Here is a 19,529-nt window from a genome sequence, read left to right as displayed (position 1 = left end):
GACAAGATTAGATGAAATTAGGATTATATGCAATTAACTGATGAAACCACCTGGTAGCAGCCTCAGTGATGTCACTAGTTGGCACTGGAAGAGCAGTTCTGAAGCACCTGAATGGCAGTCTCCATCTTGGAAATGCTTCCTCAAACTATAGGTTGTTTGCAATCACATGATCTAGAACAGGGGTGTCAAACTCAACCACAGCAGGGGCCGAAATCTGAATTTAGGTCTAACCTGAGGGCCCAACAGGGTCAACATTTAACCATAAACTGTAAACCTTATTTTCACAGGTAATACATTTAAGGGGGAGAAAAACTGATGATAAATGATTTTGAGATTTAAAAAAATGTTGAAATGATATGTTTAAGGGCTCAAAATCTGGAATAAAAAGTCAAAATATTGGTTAAAAAGATCAGAACACAAAATCAGCAGTTAAAATAATGTATTCAAAAGGCAAATATATGAAATAAAACATTAAAATCATGAGTTTAAAGGTCAAGATATGAGATAAAATATAAAATCAAGAGTTTAAAAGGTCAAAATATGGGATAACAAATCAAAGTTAAGAGTTGAAAAGGTCACAATATGAGATAAAAAATCTTAATGTTGAGTTTAAAAGGTCGAGATGTAACTTAATATTTAAGACTGGGAATCTGAAAGGTCAAAATATGAAAGGAAATTGTTTATTTAGAGTTTAAAAGTCAAAATATGGGATTAAAATTGAAAGTTAGGAGTTTAAAAGGCAAAATATGAGATTAAATTTAAAATCATGATCTTGAAATTTCAAAATATGACTTCAAATTTAAAATTGGAATCTGAAAGTTCACAGTATGAGATAACAAGTCAAAATGCCAAGTTTCAGTCAGAATTTTGAGATACAAATTGAAAATATTAGATTTAACACAAATCAATTTCTCTGCCCCATTTCTTATTTTTTATCTTATTATTTTTACTCTTTACTTTTATAGATTTTTATGACTTAAAGGATATTTTAAGTCTTGAAGGTTAAATTTATATTTCTATTCTGGGGGAAATCTGCAGACCTCGGACCTGCAGTCCAGTTATAATTTAAATAAAATGTGATCCTGGCCAGGTAAAACTGTACAATGGGCCGGATTTGGCCCCCGGGCCTTGAGTTTGACACCTGTGATCTAGAATGTCAGTTGGATCACAGGAAGTGGGGCACAGCCATTAGGAATGAAGGAACAGAGGAAATTTAGTACTTTAAAGCTCTAAATTGACCAACACACTGCAATTATCATCAGAAATTTCTACATACATTGAAAACGACCCCTACACTTTACAAAACTTTTTTTTCTCCACATTTAAAAAGAATTACGTGGCTTGGAGGTGATCAATATTGCAAAGTACTCAGTCCTGCAGCCCTCTGCAGCATCTAGTGTCACCTAGCCAGATTAAAGGAGACAAGAGCCCAAAGGATGGTAGCACCGAGATAACAGATACCTTATTTTGTCACAAACATTCCTTTAATTTAATAACACAGATATGCTAAACAAGCCTTTTCCAAACTTCAGCACGCTACGGCCCAATCTGGGATCTCAAAACCTCCTGGGACCAAAAAACCTTGTCTAACCACAACATGAGACTCAAATGTTGACATTAATTATCATTTTATTTCCCAAACAGGGAATTTAAATAAAAATGCTTTCAGTTACATTATATTGTTCTGAAAGTGTTTGCAGGGTCACACAAGTAATGAGCCGCTGCCATCAACATTGTTTTGATCAGGCATCTGCAAAGTCAGCAACAAATTTCCTTTAGTTATATTTGTCTCGATGTACCTCGTGGCCCAGCAGTTAAAGAAGCATGAATGATTCCCAAGAAACTGATAAATGTGTCAAACCTGCTAGAATGGCATGGCAGAGGGTCACCAGTTAATCCAACACCAGTTCAATCATAACACTGGTTGTAAAAATCAAATAAAATAAGGGTCAATGACGTGATGTACAAATTTTTGTCTCTGAATCTGTTATGGAAAAAAACAACAACAGTCAGTTCATTGCCAATATCAGCTTCTTCTATGAAACCTACATTGTTTGAATATTTTTTCAGTTTAATTAATTAATACAATTTCATCACCATGACACACACAGTGTGTGTTTTTACTTTTAATCTGGTCTTGTCCTTCCACAAGTGAAGGTGTACACATGTTAATACGTTAATATTATTATTTTTATCCTTATCCTTGCTAATTTTTGGCTATATTGTACTTAAATACTGTTTTGCACATTTTATCTCTACTTTATTAAATATCTATAATCTCTCTCTCTCTCTTGTCTAGCTCCTGTAATAATCAAATTTCCCTCAATGTGGGGTCAATAAAGTTTGTCTTATCTTATCTTATTTCATATTTTGCCATCTCAAACCCTAAAAATGTCAGGTTGTGTGGCTATCTAAATTTATTAATAAATGACTGATGCCATTGAAAATTACATGTTAAATGTGAGAAATTCAAATTAGAATTATTTGGCATAATTTTATGGTTCAAAATGTTTTTAAAATGTATCATTTTAAAGTTAGTAAGATCATCAAAAAACTTACATCCTGGAATTTATACCTTTTTAAATGTCAGGGCAACCATTATCACGGGAACTTTATTTTGAAATGAAATTATAAAAACAGAATACTGCTTTATTAATAATTTATTTAACTCCAGCTGACACTCATTGAAGAAATGTTTTTAGATCCTTTTCAAGTAAAAATTAAAACATTTATTTTTAGTCACAGGTGGCATCAGCTGGTAAAATCAAGGTTAGAGAAAAAAGCATTAAAATTATGTTACCATAAAACTCTTGATTTTATTTGATAAATATATGTGTCCACCTTCTAACAAGAACAAAAGTAACTGTATGTGTTTGTTTATTTGAAATAAATTGCAAATGTCAGGTGGTGCAGCCAAGCAGTGTTTCAGGTGGTGAAACTACAAAGTGTCACTGTATGAGATACATTAAATTATTTAAACTTTTAGAAATATGTACTTTGCTGCTAATTAGGTAAATGAGGAATTACATGTTAAAAAGAATAATTACAGTTTTGCTACCATAAAATTCTTTATTTTATTATGAAAACATCAACATGTGTCTAAGTATTTGAATGTTTAGTATGAAATTAGTTGCAAACATCGGGCACAACCACAAATAAATGAAGCCTTCTATGTCATTGACCCGTAGATGATGAAACTGTTACATCATAAAACTTCTGTTACTTTTCAGACTTAAAATAATAGCATGTAATCAAGCCATTTATGAAAAATGTGATTTTCTCTTTTTATTTCAATGTGTTTTTTAGTAAATTACCACTCACAGCCCACTTGCAGTACCTCTGGGGCCCACCAAAGGGCCCCGGCCCACAGTTTAGGAAGCATCGTGTTAAATCATGGCAAAATTGTACTGAACCGAACTAGACAGCTTCGTGGAACTGGACCATACTATCATCCAAACTTTAGACGGAGGCTAAATATCCTAAATATTTCATTACTTTCAGGACACAAATGTAGCTTAAAGATTAAGGATGTTTTTATTGTCACACTTTGAACACTTGGCATGAACATAAGCAACTCAACAAAGCCTTTTTTAGTGTTTCTCTGTGCAGAAATCACTACTTGCCCCCCAAGGGGAGTTCTCTGCTGTATGATGTCATCTGCAAAGAACCGGTTGGTCAGCCCATTCATCTGCATAGAGGCGGGCCTCTAGGGGGCGCCTGTGTGCAGTAAAGGAGTGTTTCTCTGCAGCTCCATGTTGCTCACTGCCTGTCCTTTACAGGCAAAAACTCTGCAACTGACACCTGTTTTTAGTGTTTCTGTATGTTTTAAAGTTATTTTGGGGTTTCATGTGCCTTTATTTGATAGAGTAGGACAGTAGATGGAGTCTTGCACAGGGATGACAGAGTTGGGAAGTGACATGTGGGAAAGAGGCCACTGGCTGAAACTGAACCTGGACCTGTGTTCATGGGGAGGGACCACTAGGCCAAGTTTTCTTTTCTGAGAAGAACCACAGCTAGTCAGTGTTGGTTCTCTGACATACCACCAAAGAAAGACAACAGTAAAGCCCATAAGATGGCGTCCAAATGAGCCGAGAGCTCACTTGGGACGTGTAGGTCCAGAATTAGAGTGGTGGGCATCAAAGATGGAGGAGAGAATGGCTGCCACATCAAATTTAATATCCCAGCTGATCCCAGAGCTTTTTGACCTGGAGAACTTTTGTAAGTTTATGAAAATATACTGAACACATCGCTCTCTGAAGCCCAAGCCATTTCCTCATCTCAGCTAGAAAATTTTCTTCTTATTGTTGTTATTATTATTCTAGTTAAAACTTTGTAATGGGGGAACAGAAATGATCAATTATATCTTAAGTCAAACAGGCTTCACCATAGTCATGATATAATACCTATACCCCCACCCCTAATTATTTTACTTTATGTTAATCATAAGTGATGGGATTGATTTCTCACTTTAATAAAATTGCTTGTCAAGATTGAATATTACAAAACAGTTTTTGATATAAAGGTACGAGGCTCAATAATGAGTAGAACTTCCTGTTAAATTGGTTTATAAAACTATGCACAAATATTAATGCTATAAAACATTTTGTGGTGTAAAACTAAACTTACTTCTTGTTTTATCAGCCTGTTCTTATTGATAAAGATCCTTTGTTATTTTTAGTGAAAATAGTTATTCTGAAACTGGACCGCGAGCTTGCAAGGAGGTCTACATGTCACAGATTTTAGGATCTGAGCACCCCTAAAAGTCTGATCCTTAAATCCGCCCTGGTTTACCTCCATCTGAGCGTCTTCTGCTCTGGTTTTTAACATCTGCCTGGTAGTGCTGTCAGCTTTGGTGCAGTGGTTTTGCAGGCAAACAGCGCCCTCTAGTGGCTGTTAGAGTTAAATAGGGAACTCCTGTGGAGCTCTTGGATGTTTGTAAAGGAACACTACATAGTGTGACGTGTTGACTTTGTTAGAGTAACAAAGCTGTTCAGAGAAACTCTAGACTTCTTCATTTTGGAGGCGTTTAAAATACAGATTCATATGTAGGCTGTGTTTTTGTGCTGTGTACTGGAGATAGAGTTGTCATATGGCTGCACTGTTCTCTGTCCCATGGAGCATCATTCTTTAAAGCGTTTGTTTGGTTTAAACCAAAGGGGAGTGTTTTTTAAATATACTTTATTCATAGAGGACAGTGGACAGAGTCAGAGACAGTGGGGGAGGGACACATGCAGGAAAGGAGCCAAAGGTGGGACTTGACCCCGGGCCATCCTTGTACATGGGGAATATCTGAACCACAAGGGTATCTGCTCCTCAGGGAATGAAGAGGACAATACAGAAGCAGTATCTGTGTTAGGTTTGTGTAGGTGCAGTCTTTTCAGTTGTATGCAGACAGGCTGTGTCTGGGCCCCTGACAAACCCAGTGAAAGAGCCCTCCCCTGCTGTGATTCCTCATGCATGTGTGTTGGATCAGTAGCAGTGGTGCTAGCATCCTGGCTAGCAGTAACGTCATTTTGAAGCTTAAACGTGTGTCAGTTGGGTTCTGAGGTTGAAATTACATATTGGAGTCACTCTGTTTCTGCCCATGTTTTACAGAATTTTTTTTTCCACATTTTACACTTTTATTCCAGTTTGCCACTTTTTAACTGCTTTTCACCATTTTTGCCTGGCTTGACCGATTTTATCCTATTTTGTGACTTGTTGACCATTTCACCAATTCCCCATCGATTTTTATCCTTTTTTGCACTTCTTTACCCATTTTTTGCCCATTTTATCCCATTTTTGCCACTTTTTGACCACTTTTCACCATTTACTCTCCCATTTTTGCCCCCTTTTGCCTTACTTCACCAATTTTTGCCTCTTTTATCCCATTTTTGCCATTTCTTAACAGTTTTACACCATTTTCCCTCACACTTTTTGTTCATTTTTCACCTTACTTGACCCATTTTTTGCCCCTTTTATCCCTTTTTAGCCACTTTTTGACCACTTTCCACCAATTCTCCACCTATTTTTTCCCTTTGTAGCATTTCATGACCCTTTCTTCCACTTTCATCCCATCTGAGCCACTCATTGACCACTTCTCACATTTACCCTCCAATTTTTGCCACTTTTTGCCTTATCTTACCCATATTTACATTACATCACCTTTTTTTCCCACCCATTTTTTTGCACCTTTTTGCTTTTCTTGACCCATTTCTACACATTCAAACCAATTTTTGCGACTCTTCACCATTTTCCCATCCATTTCTACCTTTCTTGATCCATACATTGCCCCCCCCCCCCCCCGTTATTTAATTACGTTTCCCTTAAGGTTATTTCGGTTCCTTCTATTTCATTCTCTGGCAGTCAATTTGCCCATGCACATTGTAAACATTCACAAAAAGGGAATTTCAGTTTAAGAAATGGGGTTTACATTTTAGTTAGGCTATACTGCACTACAGCAAAAATAAACTTCCTTTTGGTTGCTTTGATAAGAGTGGTTAGTATTCAGGTTAAGAATAAAATATGGTTATCACAGCTTAACTTTTTAATGAACCATGATTTTCCTGTCTTCCATGGGCGCCCCATTTGGCAGGGCCCCAGAAAGTTCTCCCATTTATCCCCCTTATGGGCGGCCTTGCAGACAGTGTATCATTAATCCAGTGTGAGAAGCGTGGTTTCTTAGATAAGAAATGTTTATCTTTGCTGTGGTAAAACAGACATGAGACTAAAATTTAACTTTGTGTCTTTCACTGGAGCCTTCTGTTCTATCCTGAGGGACAGACAGCGTGAGACTGAGCAGTGCCTGTGTTTTAAATCTTAAATTGTTTTTTGTTGTTGTGTTACAGCTCCTGCACTTGAAAACACTACTGTACTTGTAAAATTGTACATTTTGATCTATACTGTCACTTCTTTGTAACTGTTCTTATGACATGTGCTGCTGACCTCTTGGCCAGGTCACCCTTGTGAAAGAGATCCTGATCTCAGTGGGTTTTTATCTGGTTAAATAAAGGTTAAATAAAATAAATAAAACTTACATCCTCAGTTATTAAACCTTAAAACAGCAGGACAATAAAGCCATGAATTTTTGTGGTATTATAATGCAATAAGCAATCCATTCTTTTATCACATCACTTTTTTTACAGCCGCTGGCAGAGACAGCTGCTACAAACAATAAAACCACAACAAACAAAAAACAGGTTTAACTAGGTACAGTTAAAAATGAGTTATCAAAAATACTGTGTAGCTGGTAAAAACCCTAAATGTCTTAACAAATCTAAACAACTTTTAAGATAATCAAAATAGAAGAATAAAACAATACAATGCAATCTTTATATTTTAAAAAACAGCCCTCAAAACGTTTCTGGAGTTGAATTCAGGAATTCTGATTTAAAGTATTTTGGTTATTACATAAAATAATGCTATGTATAGGAAATATTATGTGGAGACGGACCTGCTCTAACCAGGCTTTGCTTTAGCAGTGATGGTCCAATATGGAGAGCTCAACAAAAAAAGCACAATGTTGATTTTTAATCGATGAAATCACTGAAAAAAACTTTAAGAGCTGCTGATTACGTACTCTGCGTTTTTGTACAACCACACTTAAATTAGATTAAAAAACATTATTGCAGTTAAAAATCTCCTTGTCTTCTCTTTGATATGAAACCTATATTTATCCATCTGCTGCCACAGGGGGGCGCTTATGAGTCAACGTCACAGACTTTGAACAAACCCAGAAGAAGAAGGAGGAGTTTACTCGTTGAATGACAGTAGAGCAAAGTTTACAGTTTTATAGTTAGTTTGTGTGCTTTGGAACAACTTGCCATCCTCTGGAGTACAGCAGCACCCTTTCTAACACCAGCCTGACAGCTTCGGCCTGTAAAAATGAGGGACCGGACGAAAGAATTAGGAAATGTGAGTTTGGAGCAAAGTGCTAACGTTAGCACTTAAGTGCTAGCCTGCTAAGTTAGCCAAGTTGACTTCGCCAACGCCTCCTAACCTCTTCAAGTCTGACAACCTCTACATAGATAGTTAACACGTTAGACTGCGTATAATAGCAGAGTTTTAAGGGTTTGGGAGTCTAAATGTGAACTTAGTCGATTTTCTTATTCCTAACTTCCGTTCCAGCCCTTTCGCCGTAAAGGAAATGTCAGGCCGGGAAAGGGCACGGCAGCTGAGCATGGAAAAGTTTGTTGTGCTCAGGATGGAAACAGCCTCTAATATAATGACTGGTTTCTTTATTTTTGTTTCTTTAAATGCAGAATCCGGACGCTTCAGATGAGGATGATGAAGTCAAAGCTCTGATGATCAAACCTGGAACCTCTTCAGCCAAAGAGGAGAAGGAAAATGAGGCTTTCCTTAAAAAGGTAAATAGAAATATGTTTTTAATATTTCATGCAGGGATGGCTAAATATGTCAAAACTGGGAAAATCAAACACTATAGATGATTCTCTCAGTTCTACAACAAAAACATAGAGGCACACAATGTTAGACTTTCAAGTGTTTTCAACTGTGAAATTTAAATTGAAAACTTTAAATACCTGTTTAATGAAAAAGGCATTCAAAGCATTTACTACTTTGTTTCTATCAAGCATCATGTACACAGAACTTTGAGTAACATAAAGTAAGCCACTCTCTTTTTCTTGCAGCAGCTTTTGATTAAAAATATGACATAAAATCATATTTTTTCCAAGCTCCAACTTTTGAATACTATCAAACATTAAAATAGTATATTGTTTTGAACCTGGGATTAGAGATGCAAAGATTGTTAAAATCATGATTAATGCTGTTACTCTGTTTTTCATTACTTCTCTACTTTCTCCAACATTTTCTCTCGTTTGACCTCAAAAACATACCAGCGTTTTTACCAGCAGCCATTTCTTCTGTTCTCAAATAAATCTGTTATCTGAATCGGCTGTTAGGTGTGCAGAACTCCAACGCTGATTGATGTAGCACAAAAGCTAGATAACTGTGACTGACATCGGTCCATCCCCGCATCATTTGACAGTGGCAGTGTTAATTTTGACAGCTATTTTAAATTTTAGTCTCAGTCTTAGTCATTTGATTACATGTCTTTTAGTCATTTCTACCCTTTTTAGTTTTTGTCTAGTTTTTTCATCATGGAAAAAAGGCTGTTGATGAACATTTTTAGTCATAGTTTTAGTTGACGAAATTAGTAGTGGCCGATGCCAAAGAGCCATTATAGGATGATAGATAAACCAATGCATCTGTAAATCCCTAATGCAAATTATCTTTCTACTTTATCTCTGTCTAGTAATGTGTACACAGTGCTTTGAGAGACAGAAACACAAATTTTTCACCCTTTGAGACTCCAAAAAAGCTTAAGAAATGTCAGCTTTTGCAGGTCTGTGGATTTGAGTTAAATACTGCTCTGCAGCTTTAGATTAAAAAAAATGTGACTAAAGATCTGGTTTTAAAGCTTTGGCACTTTTCATACTATCAGTCATTAAAATATTAGAGCTCTTATTGATTTAGACACAATACATTGCTAAGTATCAAAAACTTTGACTGTGATTTGGTTTTAAATGTTTACTGTTATTTGTTTACATTGTCAAGCCGAGGAAAGAACTCTGTCTTGTCTGAAACTTTGTTTTGGCAACATCTCAAACTCTGATAAATCCAGTGTCCTTGTACTAGGCTGCCATTAAAGAGGACCTTGTGTTTTTATCTCCGTGCTATCTGGGCAGCAGTGCCCAAATACCCTGATGAAAGTGGGTCTGAATGACAAACTACAAGGGGAGATCATTAAATGGTTAGCCTTCTATTTTATATAGGCGTGTGTTACATGGTTATAAGGTCACTATAATGCAGACTTAATGTGTCAGAAAAAGGATGGATTGAGTCTCATCGCAGAATAGATATTTATTCAATGTTTAGAAGCCAGAACGTTTAATAATATGGCTTATCTCTTATGTTAACAGGGATCAATTAGCAGTAAATAAAAGTTCTTAAAGATAAATCGACTACGGCCAAAATCTGACCAGATTGAGCTGCTTAAATCCCTTGTCTGGGATAAACTGCAATATGGCCCTTAGCAATTACGCAAAGTGCAATATTTAAGAAAATTAATACCAAAATTGCAACATATAAATTGTAATTTTGCTGACAAATCACCACTGACATGCTACAGGCTTGAGAAAAATGTTAAAAAGCTTCAATGTGGAAAAAAATACCATTCTCTCTACTATTATAAACCGTATCCTAATGATGCTGTGATTGCCAAAACATTTTTATTTTCAAATGTATTTATTTAGCCTTTGTTCCAGTGATGTGGTTTGTAGGACGAAAAGAACAATTATTAAACACAATTTCTGATTTTTATTGAAGTTTTCATGGACGTTTTCCTCTATGATTTGGATTTATTGACCAAAAACTGTGCAGATGAGCTTAGAATTTAAATATTTGAGTACATTTTGCATCATAAATAAATGATTTCAGCCTGTGCCAGTACAGAACAGAATGCCCCATGACTCAGTACTAACCTAGTATTGTTATAACAGGATGTTTGTCTTTCTATATATTCATTAATTAGCTGTAAACTGTTTCTACAGCCCAAGCATTTGTTCTAAGATGTTTTTGTTCAGTCTGACAAGCAGTCCTTTACCCAGAGATTAGTTTGTGTTGTATTAGATAAAAAATATTGAAATTCATGCTATCTGAGATCCCAGATTCAGATCATGTTGAACTTTATTCAGCAAAAGATGAGTACAAACTGATGACTTGATGATGCACTGATAAATTTATCATCATAAAAGTGACTTTCACATGTGGCTTTGACTAAAAACTTCTTTCTTATTAGATGCAAGAAATTCACGAGGGCTTGAACAACCTGAAGCGGCTGGTGTCTGACCTGGAGAACAAGCAGAAAACGGTGCTGGGTGTGGCGCTTCCAGAGGAGAGTAAGTGTTTTTATTTATTCTAACACTGCAAATAATTTTTGACAAGTGAAACTTACCAGTCAAGAACTAAACTCAGAAAGGGAGGACAGTTCATAAACTCCCTTTCTGTAGAGCAGAGGAGTCAAACTCAAGGCCCAGGGGCCAAATCCGGCACGTGGAACACTTATACCCGACCCACGAGATCATATAATATAATTATTACTGGACCCCTGGTAGGAGGTCTGCAGATTTCCTCCAGTATAACAATGTAAACTTAACCTTCATGATTAAGTCAAAGAAAAAGGTAAAGACTAAAAGGAGTTAGGAAAAAAGTCAGGAATGTGGGAAAAATGTGGGGATGCACGATATTGTATTTTTGCTGATATCTGATATACCGATATTTACAGATTCATTTTAGCCAATACCAATATTAATACAAGTATTTAAATATGTTTTACATAGCTAAAAATTAGGTTTGAGGATAAATAAAGATACGAACTTTTTCTCTTAAAACACACTTTAAAGTTTAAAGAATGAGCATGAATAAAAGAAAAACATCTTAACTTACAAAGGTCTGTTATTTATTAGTAGATATGGACAGATTTTACAGTGGCCATATGCTGATATTCATGGCATAAATATTGGATCTAAATGTTGGCAGAAATGTTGATATCTGCCGATCCTGATATGAGTCTGGTAATATGGTGAATCCTTAGAAAAATGTACTTGTGTTTTTATTTTATATCTAAATTTCGCTTCTCAAACTTATGACCAGAACTTGTGATTTTGACTTTTTCCCTCATATTTTGCCCTTTTCAACATATAATTTAGGTTTTTTAATATCATATTTCTACCTTAAGGTTCACAATTTTAAATTTAAAGTCATATTTCTACCTTTTCAGCTCATTATATCTAATTTTATCTCCACGTTTGACCTTTTCAACCCCTAACCCTGACTTTTAAGCCCATGTTTTGACCTTTAAGACTTGCAATTTAAAAATTTTCAGCTCATATTTTGACCTTTAAAACAGATTGCTGTTTTCTATTTCATATATCTGCCTTTTAAAAACATTATTTTGATGTCTCATTTCATGTTTTGACTTTCTAAACTAAGTTTGACTTTTTATGTCTGATTCTGAGCCTTTAAACTATCATTTTGACTTTTTAAAATCTCAGAATAATTAATCATCAGTGCTAGAAGGTTGATGGTTTATGGTTAAATGTTGACCCTCTTAGACTCTCAAGTTAGACCTAAATTTAGAATCTGGCCCCTGCTGTGATTGAGTTTGACACCCCAGCTGTAGAGTGATCACTGTCTGAAATGAAGCATTTGGATGCTGTAAATGTTGATTTCTGTTTTTTAGGTATGAAGAAAGAGCTTCAGACTCTTCGAGACGAGATCAAAACGTTGGCAACACAGACCCAGAGGAAGCTTAAGAGTGAGTTAAGATGGACTACACGTCTCTCAGCACTGTTTACTTTGATAAATTACACTCCTCTGTTCTTTATGTTAAGGTATCGAACCGAAGAAGACCGACGATGATGGAAAATATGTATCCATAAACATTCGCATGCAGCGGACCCAGGTAAGAAAGCTTCCTACTTTAGTGAATATTTAACCATGACAAAAATATACAGAGTTATATCAGTGAAAGTTTCAAGGATTGGCATGAGAAGAGATGCTCTTATGTTGTGTGTAAGAGATAAAAGGGACGAGAAAATGAAAGAGAAGACCAGCATAACATCTGTGAGACGCAGACAACCACCATCAGTATGTTTCAGGAAGTGGAAGGAATTTTGTGGTAAATTATTGCTATTTTTTCCTTTGCACCGATGGCTGAAAGCACAGACATGCTGGAAACTGTGTGGAAAAATAAACAGATCATGCATGCCCAATAAATACAAGTGCAATAAAAATAAAGAGTTTAAAGTGATTCTGTGCAGAACTCTTAGGCACGTTTGGGCCAAAAATTGAGGCTGAAATAAAGTGTGTAATGACACCTGAGGGCCCAGATGGGTTAGAAGGTAGAATGACACAACCCTGGTCATGCTCTGGATGTCCTTGCATATTACCAGGGGCATAGGAAAATAATCTGTTGAAAAAAATAACAAAGTCCACACTTTTAAGGGTAGGATGTACCATCTGGGTGGGTAGTAGGGTTGCCCCCCCAGTCGTGCTGTGGAGATTCCCCAAACTGCCTGCAGTCTAGAGTCAATTGAAAGTTTTTAAATCACATAAATGGTCTGAAAATAAAGTTTGTGTTGGTGCTTTTGATTTCATCTTAGAGCAGCATCGTGAGCTTGTTTTATTTTCTTCTGTGCAGCACGGCGTCCTGCTGAAGGAGTTTGTGGAGCTGATGGGTAAATGTAACACCATCCAGGCTCAGTACAGAGACCGTAACGTGGAGAGGATACAGAGGCAGCTCAAAATCAGTGAGTACATTAAGAGCAGCGCTGATTCCTTCCCTTTTTGTGGTTTTGATATTTCCCCCTCCTTCCTTCCTCGTTGCTGTCAGCGGGTTGGACGTGGAGTTTGAGTCATCACGGGTTTCAGTTTGTCTCATGATGTCTGTCACATGTCACATCTGCTTTCTCAGCCTGTCACAATCACTGCACTTTTAAACCTCCTGTTTCACATTAAAGACCTTTAACGTGATTTGATCAGTGAAAACTCACAATATCCTGTTGCTAATGTTATGAGTTGTTCTTTTAAAGCTCTGTTCTTCCAGATTAAAATTATGAGAGCTGCAAAAGAATGATTAAAAAAAATTGTCTTTCTTGGTCTTGATTTAAGTTTTTACTCTTTGAATAGTTTGTAAAAGTGTCTTAATTTTCTAGCTGGGAACAATGTGACTGACGAGGAGCTGGATAGGATGCTGGAGAGCGGCGCGACGGATGTTTTCACACAAAATGTGAGTTCTCGTCATTCTCAGAAACGAGACTGTCGATCTAGATGTTGAAAACCACAACACAAACACCTGCTGCAGAACTTTCTCACAGCTCTTGGCCTTCCCCATCAACCAAAAACTTTCAGCAGCAGTGCTTTTCCCCCATTTTAGAATTAAATTGGGTTAATCAGTGATGGGTTTGTTCTGTTGTCTGTTCTCAAAGCTCAAACTGGACTTCACCTTTGGTAAGCATGGAAGGAAAGCCCTGCAAGGTTGTCTGTAGAGCTCCAGTAGTAGAAGCGTCCGTTTGAAGGATGGGTTGTTTCTTTATGTGGTTGTTTAGATCATCTTACTAGTCTAATTTGTGTTCTTACAGTATTTGTAGGTAAAACTGGATGATTTACCAACAAAAGCTTGTTTTTTCAGATCCTGACTGATGCTAAAGTGACAAAGCAGGCTCTAAACGAGATTGAATCCCGGCACGACGAGATCCTGAAGCTAGAGAGGAGCATCAGAGACCTGCATGACATGTTCCAGTACCTCGCCATGGAGGTTGAGGCTCAGGTAAAGACAGTAATGCTAATGAAGATTTATTTTAAGGTTTGAAGGTGATCTGATTGGGATTTTTCTTCCTCCTTCAGGGAGAAATGGTCAACAGGATTGAAAATAACATCAAACAGTCAACAAACTATGTGGAGAAAGCCGTAGACAACACACAGAAAGCAGTAACATATCAACAGAAAGCACGAAAGGTACGAAACTGACACTTGAACTTGTCCTTACTCTCTTTGATCCATTTTTAAACAGGACTAGATTAAAACCTTGAATATGGCTGAATGCAGCTATCTGGGATGTCTTGTTGAAATGCCTGACTGAATTGTGCGTTCTGGCAGAGTGATTCGTTTTTGGGGTGTGTAATTGTGCTGGCCCTAATGTCTGTGGAGAGTAAAAAAGTTTAAATCATAAAGCTTTGTCGGCAGGAAACAGCTTATCTGACACTCCAGACCGACTCATATCCATTGCATGGATGTATTTCACATTCATCTGGGAATGTTTCCATAGAAAAGGTTTGGGAAGGGCAGGGCTTTTCAAAAAAATTCAGAAAATGATTGGAGGAACGTTCTGTCTGTCGCATTTACGACAGGCCAGTCAGAGCGACAAATAGCGCTGTGTGCATGCGCTACTCTTGTGCCACCATTGCCTTAGATTGTGAATAGCAGAGCTTTATTTAAAATTGATGCCAAGGCTGGTCAGGAGTCTTGCAAAACCAACTTCTCTGCCAAGACAAGCTTTCGGTGTGAGTCTTTATGCCATACATCCATCCGTTTTCTGTATTGCTTATCCCGTTGGGGGTTGTGGGGGGGCTGGAGCCTCTCATTGGGCGAGAGGCAAGGTACACCTTGGACTGGTCGTCAGTCAATCACAGGGCTGACATGTAGAGACAGACAACCAGGCACACTCGCATCACACCTACAGCCAATTTAGAGTCACCAGGAAGCCGGAGTACCCGGAGAGAACCCGCACATGCATGGGGAGAACATGCCAACTCCACATAGAAAGGACCTGACAGGGAAGTGAACCAGCGAACCTCCTGCTGTGAGGCAACAGAGCTAACCCCTGCGCCGCCGTGCAGCCCATGGGTCTTTGTTTGAAAAAGAAATGTTGTCCAATTCTGTTAAAATTGCCGTTTTCCTACAGTTACATCTGAGCTAACATCTACCCCAGCAGCAGCGCCTGGATACACCGGAAACCTGTAACCCTAACGATCACAAACCCATGCTGAAGCAGAGCGGTAGAAGAGCAAAAACATGTTTTCATTCACAGAAAGCTTTCAGTGCTTTCTGCACTTGTTTTAATCAAGACACCTTGTCCAGTTCAGACAAAGCCGCTGCTGTGGCTAAATCCAAGCTAATCACTCCACTAGCAGATCTTGTATACAACCATTCACAACAACCAACCCCTTACCCCTTAACTTTCACATACTCATACCAAAGCAGGTCGGCAGAAGAGAGAAAACATCTTTCCCAACATGAAAAGCTTTTAGGGTTGTTTTTATGACTCATTTCATACAGAAATGTGGTCCAGTTTTAGTAAAATGCTAAAGCTATATCTGAGATATTTACAGCAGTGGAGGCAGCCGTTACCGATGGCTGTCAGTACAAGTAAACCCCGCCCATAGCGCAACTCTGTATGTATGGCTCTGAAAGTACTGTCACTCAGTCAGGCACATACAGACCTGAGTGTAGGGCTGAACTCAGCAGTCAGCCAACAATAGACATCCAACGGGCGCCAGTTTAGCTCAGTCTCTGTGCTGTTTGGTGCATGTCTTAGCCCCGCTTTCCCTCCCTTTGTTCCCTGTCTCTCTTCAGTGGTTTTATCTAAGTAAAGGCCAAAAGTCCCAAAAATAATAATGATCTGTTTTTATAAAAGGGTTTAAGTGTGAACTCTTTCTTGCAAAAACGTTGAGGAATATTGATCTTTTTTTGGGAGGGTTGATTTGATAGCCGTGGAGAAAAAAAGATACCCTAAAAAAAAAAAAACACGAAATCTTTTATCCTCTACAGAATTTAGTCATCTCTTTTTGCAGCCAGATGGGAAGCTATGGGGGCCTGATATGGTCACTGTGATAGGGTCTTAAAAAAGGTATTAAAAGGTATTAAATTTAATGTCTGATGTTCTGTATATACCCTGAAAAACTTCCAAGATGGGGTAAAACCAGAGCAGACTTTCTAGAGAACCTCCAGCTGTCTCATTTAGAAGACCCTGATGGAAGGATGTGGTTCAGTTTTGTCTTGGAGATCTACAGTCTATGCATCAGTCTGAACTACATTAACCGATGATGTCAGCTGATGGAGCAGAGGTGAAGTCGGGGTTTCTCTCTTCTACCAGATGGCATTTAATCAAATTATTTTTCCTTTCTGCAGAAGAAGATCTGGATTGCGGTGTGTTTGGCCATCCTCATCCTCATCTTAGTCATCTCCTTGGTCTCTGCCTTTGGCTCCTAACACACCAGGCAGCGTGAGTCATCATATCGGGGTCGAGAGAGGAAGCACGTTCTGGTTGCATGTAAATATTTCAGCCCACTGATGAACAAACGGGTGAATTCTGTCTGTAATCGCCCTCTGAGTTAAATCTTTTGGTCACATTTCAAACACTCTTAGCCCTCCTTCTGTCCAAACAGCCTTCTGTCATGTTTTTGTTTCATTCTTGAGAAAAAGAGATCCACTCTCCCTCCTGCATTACTGTCCCCGTTCATACGGTAGTACTGCTGGTTTTTGGACCACCCCCCCCCTCGCCCCTCAGTTTCAGGTCTTCAACACAAACACCAGGCTGATTTTGAGCTGTTACATCAGCGCCTCCTCCCCGCCTTAAAAACAGAAAAAGAGGAAGTAAAGTGTCCTTGAGTGAAGCACAAAGCAGTATTTCGACCCACACCGGCGCTGGTCATACTGTACTCAGGAAAACGTGCGGTGACTTTTGTTACGTTGTTGTTTCTGGAAGATTTGACACCTTAACGACAACTGTAATAAATTAGGGATTTCTTTTTTTAGTAAATAGTGGAGTAATATAATTGTACATAACCTTTAATGTTTAAGACATTCTTTATGCAGATTTTTAAGACTTGAAACTGCCTTCCTGTAACAAGTGTAAATACATATTTTTGTGTGTATTAGCAGCTCCCCCCTCCTTCATTTTAAAGTTTTATTTTACAAAAGTGTCTCAACACTGCATTAAACGGCCCAAGGCCTTAATTTTTATTTGTCCTACCAGTTTGTATTTATGTTTTGTTGTGTAAGCTGCTACAGGAAACACATAATGAAATCTTTTCTTCAGCACGGTGCCTTCTCGTCTGTGTTCAGCTGAAGATGGGAACGTCATGTTGTGCACTAACTTTGTCAAGAAGGGATGGAGTGAGTTTTTATTCTCGTTGGTAGGTGTTTGAATTCACAGCAGTGTTCGAGCTGAGAGTCGCCTCGGTTTATCATAATATACTCTGAAATATAGCGCCACCTTTTCTTTAACCGTTTGTCAGACTGTGATACTGTGACTGGTCACTTTGTGTGACGATTGTCCTCTAAATGAATCATCGGTCTAAAAACCAGTAAATAAGTTCTTCCAAGTCACTTTAAGTCCAGAGTTATGGGTTAAATATCCTGTTATAGGACTGAAGCTAAAAGATATTGAGTTCAAAATGTTTGATAAACAGAAACCAGGACATTTTTGCACAGTATCAAGGCAGAGGACTGAATTTTACACCATTTTGACTTTAAAAATACTTTGATGATGAACCAGTTATCAAAATAATTGATTATTCCTCTGCTCATGAGTGGATTTCTCCTGGAGACAAGTGGTGGCTGCTTTGCAACACAGTGTGACAAACCTGTTTCAGAAAAATCAAACTATGTCCTGTATTCATTCACATCTCCATTGGAAAATAAAGTTTAACTGAGAGCAGAGCTCTGACTCTGCTGCTGTTGAATTTGCATCTGTCATTTTATTGAATATAGATGTTTTTAAAATAAAATACTGCTTGTTATATTACTCCCTCTGTCTGCTTTTATTTATCCTTGACTTTTTATTCTGTTAGAGAAGATACAACTCTTTTTTTTTTTTTTTTTAGAAAAAAGTTCATTTAAAAACCAATTCAAAGGCACACAGAACAGTAATATGAAAAACAGACAGTGCAAAGCACACAAAAATAAAACAACAAAAAGTAGATTATGTAAGCGTCAAGCACAATTCCACTAGTAGTTAATACTAAGGGCCAAGCGTGCAGTTCAGAAAGCATTCAGACCTCCTTTGCTTTTTGGTATTTGATATGTTGCGACAGTCGAAAAAAAATCTTTTGCAAATTTATTAAAACTACAAAATAGTATTCTTATTCTTTGCAACAACACTAAGGTAGCTTAGGTTCCTCCTATTTCTCTGGATATTTGCTGAGATGAAAGTATTTTTACATAGATTAATAAAAAAAAGAGCCTTTGCAGATGCCTGATCGAAACAAAATAAATTGTAGTTTCTGAGGAATGCTAATGTATCTGAGAGTAAAGCATTTGCATTGAAATTCTCCATTTATCAACAAAAATATGATAAATAAAAGGTAAATATAAGAGTCTCTGTTACGGTTGCACAAGGGTTTTGTTGAGATTTTCATGTTTCAAATTGCGCCACATGTACTAAACTTCTTACTTTATTCAAGTTTATGGACCAGTATTTTTACTTCTAATAATGTAAATTTCAACCACAGGAACTTAACTTTCACTTGAGTATGATACTCTTTCCAACCCTGCAAATAATGATCTTTAAAACATTTTATTTAAAATTCCCCCATGGTGTACTACCACAAGGTCCATTTGGGTTAGAAGGGTTTAATACTGGGAGCCAATGGATAAAGCAGAGTTCAAGCAGTCAGCAAAAATATAAAATCTGTAATGTTTTTGGTCTTGAGACTTGTGATTAACTGTGATGTTAAAAAAAAAAGTTTGATGCATGATTGTATTTGACCCAAAATGAGACAAAAATCATCCACACAGTGAAAAATGGCAACTAATTTTTGGTCTTTTTATTCAACTGTAATTGTCTTAATTCTTCAAGTAAAACATTGTGGAATTACAAGGGATCAAAGGAATGCAACAAATGAAGAGAGACAAATCAAAAATAAGACCATCACCATAAACTACCCGACCCCCATCCTCTCCCCCCAAAAAATATCACCTTTTGCTCAAAGTCGCTTCAACCAGTCCAAAAGGAAATTGACAATTTA

The 19,529-nt window shown here is 37.4% G+C and overlaps 1 protein-coding gene across 1 annotated transcript; it reads left to right on the top strand.

Annotated features, from left to right (window-relative positions):
- The first annotated feature begins 7,712 nt into the window (after positions 1-7,712).
- On the top strand, positions 7,713-18,304 carry stx4 (syntaxin 4). The gene is made up of 10 exons (XM_041815209.1): positions 7,713-7,893; positions 8,241-8,345; positions 10,799-10,898; positions 12,242-12,316; positions 12,393-12,463; positions 13,202-13,310; positions 13,716-13,789; positions 14,192-14,329; positions 14,407-14,517; positions 16,690-18,304. The coding sequence occupies exons 1-10, from the start codon at positions 7,864-7,866 to the stop codon at positions 16,768-16,770; spliced, it is 894 nt and encodes a 297-aa protein (XP_041671143.1). The 5' UTR covers positions 7,713-7,863; the 3' UTR covers positions 16,771-18,304.
- Positions 18,305-19,529: the final 1,225 nt, after the last annotated feature.

Source organism: Cheilinus undulatus, linkage group 20 (assembly GCF_018320785.1).
Source record: "Cheilinus undulatus linkage group 20, ASM1832078v1, whole genome shotgun sequence".
NCBI lineage: Eukaryota > Metazoa > Chordata > Actinopteri > Labriformes > Labridae > Cheilinus > Cheilinus undulatus.
The sequence above is the reverse complement of the archived record's forward strand: the minus strand, read 5'-3'. Positions and strand labels throughout refer to the sequence as shown.

Excerpts from the sequence above, each read along its gene's own strand:
- stx4 (XM_041815209.1), top strand. The coding sequence starts at position 7,864 with ATGAGGGACCGGACGAAAGAATTAGGAAAT. Across the intron at positions 12,317-12,392 it reads GACCCAGAGGAAGCTTAAGA|GTATCGAACCGAAGAAGACC; the intron begins GTGAGTTAAGAT and ends CTTTATGTTAAG. Across the intron at positions 13,790-14,191 it reads CGGATGTTTTCACACAAAAT|ATCCTGACTGATGCTAAAGT; the intron begins GTGAGTTCTCGT and ends TTGTTTTTTCAG.